The sequence below is a fragment of the Nestor notabilis genome, unplaced genomic scaffold (assembly GCF_000696875.1).
Source record: "Nestor notabilis isolate BGI_N333 unplaced genomic scaffold, ASM69687v1 scaffold29206, whole genome shotgun sequence".
In the NCBI taxonomy this organism is placed as follows: domain Eukaryota; kingdom Metazoa; phylum Chordata; class Aves; order Psittaciformes; family Psittacidae; genus Nestor; species Nestor notabilis.
This window is the reverse complement of record NW_009932870.1, coordinates 20603-31139: the sequence shown is the minus strand read 5'-3', so window position 1 is coordinate 31139 and position 10537 is coordinate 20603. Positions and strand designations below refer to the sequence as shown.

Below are 10537 nucleotides of genomic sequence, written 5' to 3'. Positions count from 1 at the left end.
TTCAGGCTGTGCCCTGACCCGGCCGCTCGCTGCTCCCCGGGACAGGAGCCGGAGCACGCACTCGTTGGGCACACAGGCCAGTCAATGACTGTACTGAAATGAGATTAAAAAGCTGGCTCCAACCCCTGCAAACAGCTCACAGCTGGAGCTCCCATCAGCTGAGAAGGGGAGCACTGTGGGTGGAGAGAGAAACGAGTCTGCCACATGAAGCTTCTGCATTATGTATCCCACAAAGTGCTTGGAAGTTTAACTTAGTCGTGGCTGTCAGATAAGGCACATACTGAGACAAACTCATTCCCTAGTGACATCTGTGTGACTTGGCCAAGCTGGTGTTTGGGCAGGTGGGAGCAACCCATCTTTAAATGAAGTGCAGAAACAGAAGTGGGTGCATGCTGCATGTGCCAAGGATGCAAGGTAAGGAGGGACACTGAGCCAGTCACCCACTCCAGACAGCATTTTAGTCATGCAGGGTAAGCAAGTAATTTATTTACATATCCAATTGTACATTACAGCTACCTGAAAGGATTCACGTGAGCAAGGACAGCATTATTGCCCCCAGAAAGCATTTCAAGAAAATACAGAACAAGTAGTGTAATGGCACCTTGCAGCAGTACTGACATCACTTGTGTTGTATATTACAGAATGAGGTTAAAATTAGTCATACATCACTTCTGTTGGCTGCTGTTCTCAGGCTTTTCCAGTAACAATGGAGCAAGTGGACTTCGTTTTTTTCCATACCAAGCAGCCTCTGAATAAAACTACCTCCCTGCTTCTAAGGCAGCACTATCATCTGTCAACCAGGTGCCAAACTCAGTTAAAAACACTCTGCTCCATGAGAACGGAACATATTATTTTATAGTTCAAAACTTCCATGTTTTGGGACATTTTGGGGATACTGATGCTTTCTTTCTTGTGACTTACCACAATTTATTATCTCCTTGTGTCCAGGGACTGGTGAACGGGGTATCGATAAACCACAAGATGTGAGAGAGGGAACAATTCAAGCAACTCACCAGATGAGGGGGTCAACAATCAAGAAATTAAAGCAGCAGCAGCTCATGAAGAGGTTGACGGGAGGGAAAGGACACTTCTAGGACGGGTCCCTGGTTGCCAGAGTTACAGATGGCCCAGTCTCTCAACCCGTCTATTTAGCTTTCCAAATGCATCAGGAGAGTGCTGGGCTACAAACCCCAAGGGACGGAGTTTATTCCTCAGTTTCCAAAATGTGAAAAGTGAGACACCCAACTTCTCACATCTGCAAGAGGAAGGTCTCCAGTCATGCAGATCCAGGCTTTGTCTTTAGGAAAAGCTGCCAAAGAAGCCATGGAGGGAACAGAAGTAATCAAAAGCATCTGCCCTAAGAAAGAGATTATGAATTGGTAATGTTATTTCTTTTTCCATTTCAATGGGCAAAGTAAATCACTTGCCCATTCCCACAAAAATAATCCCAGAACTGAAGTTAACCTAAAATGGGGAACGTGTTCAAGTGAGGTTTTGGTCTGGTGTTCATTTCAAGTATAAAAAGCAGCACATTTGCTTTCGTGTAAATAAAAACTGTAACTGCCAAGTCAGGACCATAACATTGATTTAGGTGTTTTATTATTTTGAATTAACTGAAGCCAACAAGTGGATAGAATTGGTCTCATAATGATACTACAACAATAAATCTGGGGCGTGCGTATGAGACAGTGCCTTACAAAAGAGACCAGCCATCTGACACAACATTTCTCAAAGACAGAGAACAGCTAATTATGTTGAATTTCATTTGCTACATAGCCTAGACCATGACCTAGTGCTTCTAAAAAAACCTGTACAAAATGAGCATTTTTTACATCTCAGAGGCACATGAATACAAATCTGATCTATTTCATATATACACATGTACATTACATGGAAACCAGAGATGAAGATCAAATTAAAAAGGTGTATATAAAAAGTGCCCAAAACAGGAGATAAAATGTGAAAATGCATCTTCACAACAGAGAAGTAAAAGGCACAAGTACTAAAATATGTAACCATGCAAAAAATGTAAGTACAGTCTGTGCACCAGAGCAAACCAAATGGCTCCCACAACTGATTTTACAGTATTTCTCAAAATATCTCAGTATTTAAACATACAATCAGTGCAACATTTGCTGCCCTGTAGTGTACTACAGTGTTCACATGATATGAAATTCTTAGTTCCCCTTCTGACTTCCTTTCTCCAAAGCCAGAATAATTTAGCTATGGATAAAGTATTAAACAAAATAGGGCTGATGTTGGGCAGCGTAAGATCATCACTGCTCCAACTGTCTGGGTGGAAGAGTAACCACAGCCCTCCTGCACCCCTCATTGTCTATGTATTGAATGTGTGTCTGCCAGAACTATCACCTCTGCCCCCTTTGCCAGGGTGAGGGTGGCTCTGCTGAGTGATCTGAGAGCTGACAGCTCAGATGTCACAGTTACACCACTAAAAACACAGATTCTTGGGGTAGATTCCACACTATACCATAGGAATCTATGTTTTCATCAGGTTTAAAGTTTAAGTAAGCTCTCCCAAATTATATGTTTGAATAGGTACTACTCTTCACAGCTGAACAAAACTTTGAGACTTAAGCACAGAAAACAGGTTTCAGGAACACAATGTAGCCCTGTCAGCTGGCTCCACACTGTGGCAAACGATGGTAACAGTGACCCGAGTTGCAGGTATTTCTACAACAATATTTTGAATTGAAAAATACTGAGAAAACCACCCCAAGGATGCTGCAAAGGAACAAGATGCCAGCAGCTGTTGAACTATATCCTTCAAAATTAGCTGTGTTACATCACTTGTCATAACTTCTTGACCATGTTTCTTGAGTTACAAATGAAATAACTAGAATATGAGCACTGCTACTTACACCAGAACCAATCCAGGAACTGCTCAGTCAAAGTTTGAGTCAAGTTTTCACTTGAATCAATATAAGCCAAGCCACTGATTTGGCAAGTGTTTGATCAGCTGCTACTTCCTTCCTTCCTTGGAAAACATCCCTCAGACCACACCGTGCAGTATTTGTTTGAAGAGAAAACCACTTTATATTCACTGCCATTAAGGGAGGAAAAAAGTGTTCATTTATTTGTAAGTTCTAGTTCTCAGATTCATCACTAGCACTAGGATGCAGAGACTGCTGAGCAGTGACCGATGGAGCAGGCCACAGTGTGTGTTTATGTATTAGCTTCCAAGCCCTCAATTACTAACCAGACCAGGCAGCCTACATACTGTAGGCCAAGATCCTCTCTGGAGAGTAATACAGTTCTGTTGAAGTAAACTGGGCATTGCTGCATTCAGACAGCAAAGTATTGGATACACACATCTCTGGGAATTAATAATGCTGTGTTCAACTCCCCCCAGAGCTGGCTGAGAAACATCTGAAATTCTCCCAAGACCATAAAAGGAAAGTTGGCAGCAGAAGAGTACTGGATTTTTTTCCTTTTTGAGACTTGCTACAAATTTGCATATTAAAAACTCCTTAAAAATAGATGGGATGGTTACAGTTTGTCACTGCTGCACTTCAAAACATGACAAATTCTCCAACAGCTTGAGTCTTTAATAGGACTTATTCAGAAAGCTGAAAAATAGTCTTTTACGTGAAGGTAATTTTGAATCAACATCACACTCCAAAACCAGAACTAGGCAGCAGCTGACGAGGGATGTCTGGAGGAGCAGCCAGTATCAGAAAACTCTGGAGAGACCACGTTTCAGGTACTCTTAGGTGTAAGTTTTGAAACACGATTTTTTCTGCAGTAGCTTGTGTGTGGGATCAACCTAACAAAGGACAGCTTCTGGTGAGAAGCACTCATTTTTTTTTTACTGTACAAAAATACCTGAAGTGGTTTGCAACTGGTTTGACCAGAATATCACTTAGCTTTTCTGAATCTACAGCAGAATGAACTAAGGAGCAGATCAAGATACAGTACCTTGGATTGTTTGCATCCCCGAGGGTTAAGTGAGAAGCACAGATCTAACACAAGAACGTTTACTGCACATGAGCACTGCTAGAATAAGATGATACCACATTTCTGTATCTGAAGTTATTTACCCAGGGAGGTGAAGCCATTGTTCCACCCACAGTGACACTGACACAGAGGCAGGCTGTACTTCCCCAGTTGGGCTGTGAGCACAAAGAAAGCCCACAATAAGAAATTTATCAAAGGATAGATACTGAAACCAGTGCCTCGCTATCTCCCACATCTCCTGTCTGCTCTGCCAATGTGGCTGTCTGAGACTTAACCAAAATATGCACTCTGCAACATCAGCATCTGATTACTCCCTGCTCCCATGACCCATCAAGCAATCCCTTATTACCAAGTAACCTGCATGTCATAAAACATGCTGACTTCTTTTCCGGAATAGAAGAGTTCTCCAAGGCTTGGGCTGCAAGACAAGTTGATCTAATATCTGTAGTTACTGTAGCTACTCAGTCTAAGAATGCAATTGCTAACTGGCATTTTTAGAGGTGGATGTCTTAGAGGAAAATGTATCTGCCAGTGAAACACCTCTTCCACCTCCAACTCACATTCGTTCTCAAACATAGCAAGTAGCTGGATATGTACTCGAACGTAACGGAAAGCAGTAGCACACTAAGGGCCCCACAGGAGCAGAAGTATAACTCTTACGCAATAAAACAAAGCTACAAACACCACCAACATGATGGTAAGACAACTCTTCAAACGCAAACACTGGAGCGAGTAAGAGCTTCTAAATGCTAAAGCAGTTGGTAGAGAACTGAACAAGAAGTCCTGTGAGCCTTTAGAAAATCCACTGCCGCGTACCCTTGGCTGGAATACCACTTTCAGGATTTCAGCCAGATTTAGTGACTATCGACACTATTAGTGACTATTCACCTCTTATGTTTAATTACCTGCAAAAACCTTGGCTATCACTACAGTCATGTCTTCTTCTGTTCATGTCCGTGGGTCTGTGTCTCAGTGAAGTAAGCCAGGCTCTCTGCTTCCCAAGTGCTCAGCGTGAAACAGTCCTCAACATTTGCTGATGTTCTACCCTAATGGGAATGGGGTTTAGATTATTAAAATTTTGAAGCTAAGTGCAGTTTACTCTAAAAATATTAAGGGGGAAACATTCAGTCACCAGTCTGACCTGCAAAAGCCTCAGTCATACTTAAATCCACTGCATGAGAGCAGGACAGAAGTGTAACTTACCAAACACAGCCAGCTCCAGTAGCAGGGATGCTGGCTCACCCAGCCCTGCTTGTCACAGCAGGTTAGCAACAGCCACCTGACAGCTTGAAAACAGTTCTCTGTGGACTATAAAGACAGCAAAGTCCTTGGCACAACCCACAGACAGCTCCACTTAGAAGGAAATGCCACCACTAAAGTGCAGGTGAAGAGTCCTGGCTTAACTGTTCCTCTCCTGCCTTCTGCTTCATCCAGAAGGTGGGAAAGGTGCACACGTGTGTTTTCCATGACAGAACCTTCTGCAATGTAGCACGTTGTAGATCATTTTACACCATCTCCAGGCAGCAAAGGAGTAGTCTTTAAATCCCTTCCTCACACTAGAGCCTCAGGAAACCAGCCCCGAGACATCACTGTTTAAACAAGACTGTACCATTTCTTCCAGAGCACTGAAGTCTTACACACTTTGTGTGCTGGGGTGTTGTCCCATAGCGACTCCTCTGGAACCTTCCACTTTCCACTTACTTTACACCTGCCTAATGCAGATATATAGAAACAAATAGGCTTTACTGTCTTGCCTTCAAGAAAGCCTGATTTCAGTGCTTCCCCCACTTCCCATCACTCCAGTAATACATCACTGAAGGCAAGAGCACAGAGACTGCAGAAAAATATATATATATTTACATCCATAACTGAATACAGTCTTATGTATTCAAATTCAGGAAAAATGCATCACATATACACACCAAGATACATCAAGAGAATACTAGGGGCAAGACACTGCCAACAGCAAGAAATACACAGAAAAGCACAGTCATGGCTACTGTAACATTCTTCTGGGGATTGTATTCAATAGAGGAAACATCTCTATGCATTGGGGAAAGCCAGATATTTGGGCCTATTTTTCTGTGCCAACTGGTGTGAATCAGAAATGTGATATTTTTACTTTTTAAAAAGTGCATGGAATAATGTTTTGTTTTTAGCATTCAACTACCCAAACAATTCCATAAGCTCCTTCGATAAACTACATTATTCATTAAAAAGGTCCTAGCCCTACAGCACACAGATCCAGCTCAGGAGAACATAGGCACATGTCAAAGTCCATCCTACTTAAGGCAGCATTTAAGCATACACTCAACTTTAAAGATTTAGTGTTCTGTCCCACTGACTTCTATGAGCAGCCACAGTACACATTTAAAGTCAAGCACCTGCACAACTGCTCATCTAAATCAGGATGCATTCCCTACTCAGAGCTTTAGATATGCATGTGTGTACCCAGCCTGGATTGGCAACTGCTGCAAGACCAAGCTCTTTTTCTTTTTACTGCCCTAATGATGAAAGTCACTCCACATCAGACTTCTCTCCACCATTGTGTTAGGACTAGCCAGTCCTCTCCATGGCTTGCCCACGGAATGTTGGTCTCCACAGAGTGAGATATATCTGGGGTGGGACAATAACTCAACTCATTGTTTCAAGGGCTGCTCCTCCTCCCCTTGATGTGACCTATTTCATGCAATTTTTCTTTTCTGTTTTTTGTAAGAATTAGAATGTGCTCCCTTCAGTGAAATCTTTAAAATTAATGGAGAGGGGAAGGGGCAGGATCCCAGAATTCATCCTAATGGCCAAGATAAACCCCTGAAAATAGGGGAACAGATTTGAAGAGTTTCTTTGTCTCAATGCTACACAGGGACCCTGGCATAAAAATACACATGCTCACACACACTGAACAGCAGGTTGGCTCAGAGCATCCCAAAACAGGCTCCAAAGTGATCTTACATAAAAAGCACTTTGTGCTGACAGTGGCAAACAAGTGGATGGTGATTTTTCACAAATAGCAACAATTCTGCAATATCTTCCTCTTCTTCCCTTTTACTCCAAGTCCTTCCTTTTCCCCAAAGTGTCTTTTCTGTTTTTATCCTATGAGTGGTTTAAGTACTAAAACTAAATCAAATAGGAAATACACAGTCAGCACCAGTCAGGAACTGAACCTGGGTATGTTAATTGGTTTCTGGTACCCAAATTCCTGGAAGAACGAAAGAACAATTCTTGCTCCTAAAGTTAGGGCCACATCCATGTGTTTCCATTGTCTTTTTTACCTTTACAGCTAGAGGTAGAGAAATTTTGTCCAGTATCTAAAACAGCATGATCCAGTTATATTGTTATTACATTAATATACAGTATCCATCTTATCACAGGTATTGAAAGTGCATGGAAAAAGTCTAACCAAGCCAATTCAATGACAAAGAACAGTGTACCAAACATCATATAAACACACCCGCGCACCCACACTCACACACAGTGTGTATATATATATTTATAGATTAATTTACAGTATCAGAGTGTTGTTTAGATCCAGTGGCATGTGCAGAAATATCAGGCAGTTGCTGCTTTTCCTTCTCTTATTCTCTTCAATTCTTTATTTCCAAGATAGACGGATTGTGGTCTAGGATTGCCAAAATGATCTTGTCCATATACTGTCGCAATCTGTAATTGATCTCTTCCTGTTCTTTGAGGGCTTCCATGAGCTGAAACACAACATTTCAAAGTTAATTTTGTAACAGTCTCACTAGTTGACATAATAGCATGAAATTCAGACAGATAAGAGGCTAGTACCTACTCAGTATCACCTTTTGAGATAGTTATTCTACCTCTAGTTCCTCCCTCTTTCTGTATTGGAAACAATCTGGATGTTAAAGACCTTTACTATTAAGAAAGGTGGTGAACAGTCATCACCAGGGATCTTTTGGGAGGTTATTTGACAGGAATTCCCTATTTAACACACCAATCCATCCTGCACCCACATCATGGGTCAGCTTCCCCATCTCAGAGCGCAAGAGCTTCACAATACTCAATTGGCCCCTCAAACTCTCCAAAAGATGAAGACTGCTTGCTTTTTATACTCTGCATGTTTAATGCCAAACTGACAAAGCTGTCGAGGAGCATTAGAGCCCCAGATCCACCCTAGTGTGATCTGGGCATCCATTTTCATTAGTCTTGATAAAGTTCCTCCCCAAGTCTGCAGTTTCTTAACCTTCATTTTGATTATACAGGAAAAAAAGGCACAACGGATAAAGTTTATGCAGGTCTGTAAGGTTTACTAAGCCTGGGTCACAGTTGTAAGGCACTTCCTCCTTTACAGGGGGAGTGCTGGGTACTCCTTGCATGAGCCAGAGTCATAAGATTCACAAGGAGAAATAATTAGGTAAAAGCAAACTGGACTTTTGCTATTGTCAAGAAGAAAAAATAAATCATTAGAGTTGAACAATTAAACAGTCTTTCTTCACAGTGCTCTGGGTCAGCAAGAAACTCAAGTATGTACTTCACTTCAAGGGACTGACTGCCCAGGAGCTAAGGCTAAAACGGTCATTCAAATATAGACTGGGTAAAAAGGTCTGTCACAGGATGCCTCTTGAAGAAGAAATGGGAAGTTCTGTCCAGAACAAGTGAAGCATAAACAGCAAACAATTCCTTTTAATCAACTTCATCACTAACCTGTCTTCTTCCCTGGGAGCTCTTACATACTCACTGGCCTGATCTCATGATCTGTCCTTGCACACTACCTACTTTCTTCAAGAATTCAGCTCTGCTACTGGGAACATACAGCTCAAACATAGACCTAAGTGAGAGCTTGTTACTGAACTGAGAACTGAATCTAGAAGAGAAAGTAAAAATTTAAGTAGCTATGTTAATTTGTGTGAAATTAAGGTCATAATATCACAATACCCTGGTAAGGCAGCAGATGTTAAAATTGTTACAATCCATTGTAAAACATTTCACTGAGATTCTAATAATTCCAATCTTTTTAGAGACAAATGGAAGATTTTTATTAAAAGGAGCATTCAAAACCACTGTCAGATTCAAGGCAAATCTTCCAACACTTCTGAAGTCCTCCCAGCAAAGCAGATTTCATCTGCTGTTCATGTGTCAGCTTCAAATAGTTTAACCTTGACAGCTAATTACATTGAAACCCGCATATTTTTGGATGTAGTACTTGATTGAAAAAGCACATTACCTCATCTCTTGATGCAGAATCAATTTCAGCAGCCAGTGACTGCGCTTTTGTTTGTGTTGCAAAGAGGTTTTTAGCTTCATAGAGACTAAGACTTAGGATCTGTCCATTAAGATCATCATTTTGGTCACGAAGTTTCTGATTCTCCTATTTAGGATAAAAAAACCCCACTGATTTAAGTTCTTCTTATAATGCTTCACTGAAAAATACGTTTAAATCACAGGTAGCTTGGATGATATATGGTAAGGCTGAAAGTTCTAAGCAACTCTCTTGCCACCAGTGACGAGGCTGCCCTGACTGCATCACAGGCATTTCCTACATGCACAATTTACACTGCCTGTCCAAAGAAGTCCCAGAGAGATGCAGGATGGGTCTTGTGCTTGTGTGAGAAGGGGGATGTGAAATCTAAAAGCAGTATTCTATGAGATGCAGCTATAGGCATTTTTCAAAGCAGAAATCAGAGATCAAGAGGCCCTTCCAACTCACCTGCTTCAGCCTTTTTATTTCATGCTCCATTTCCACCTCTCTGGTTTTGGCGTTGAATTCACTCACACTGGATGAAGAGCTTCTCCCCCGTCCAGGACGCTCACATTCCAGCTTGTACAGCTGCAAGTGCTCCAGTTCCTTCCGCAAGTCTTCGATGAGCTGTGGGCATGCAAGCAGGCCATGTCTCTCCAGTCTCTGCACAACCAGCCATCCCTGTAAGCAGCCGTCTCTGTACTCCAACACCAGTACTCTGTGAACGTGGCTGAGGCCCGATAGCCCTACAATAGAGCCACTTGCTCTTCTATGGATGAACAGGCCATTTAAACCTCTGCAGAGCTAGACGTGGCTCTGATCTCTAAGCTTCATGTCTGAGAGGCATAATTCCCCTTGCAAACCTAGTAAATGAAATCTTAGGGCACACATTCAAGGCTGCATGTTCTCAAAGAGATGGCAACCCCTGACCCAAAGTGTTTACATTTATTCTTGCAGCATTCATCGCCCTATGGGTACCCCTCCCACAGAAATACAACGCAGTAATACATTCACTGGATACTGTATTTTCAGTGTTCATCCTGTCTGTCCATTCTTTCTCAGATGGGCTTCCATGCAGATGAGATATAGCTGCCTGGAACTCACACTTACCTCCTGTGTGGCTTCCCTCTCCTTGTTAAACTCCAGTCTGTTCTGCCGCAGCTTGTCCATCATTCTCTTGTACAAATCCATCTCGTCCTTCAGTCGCAGACTGGTGTCTTCCAACCTATCTGACATGCGTTGCCTTTCCTAGAACAAATGGGCAACTTCACAGCTAGTTTGCAAGTGCATGAGCCATCTTCAGTTTTACCACACAACTATATAGACACAGCTGGTCATAAGCTGGCATGTGTCTCCGGG

At 42.1% G+C, this 10537-nt stretch overlaps 1 protein-coding gene across 1 annotated transcript in view; it reads right to left on the bottom strand.

Annotated features, from left to right (window-relative positions):
- Positions 1-7075: 7075 nt before the first annotated feature.
- Positions 7076-10537, bottom strand: part of RAB11FIP4 (RAB11 family interacting protein 4 (class II)) — a gene marked incomplete at its 5' end in the record, with an annotated part of 13011 nt that continues 9549 nt past the window's right edge. The window contains 4 exons of the mRNA XM_010016602.1: positions 7076-7676; positions 9164-9307; positions 9647-9805; positions 10289-10426. Of these exons, the coding sequence (XP_010014904.1) occupies positions 7560-7676; positions 9164-9307; positions 9647-9805; positions 10289-10426 (558 nt within the window). The remainder of the gene's footprint in view (positions 7677-9163; positions 9308-9646; positions 9806-10288; positions 10427-10537) is intronic.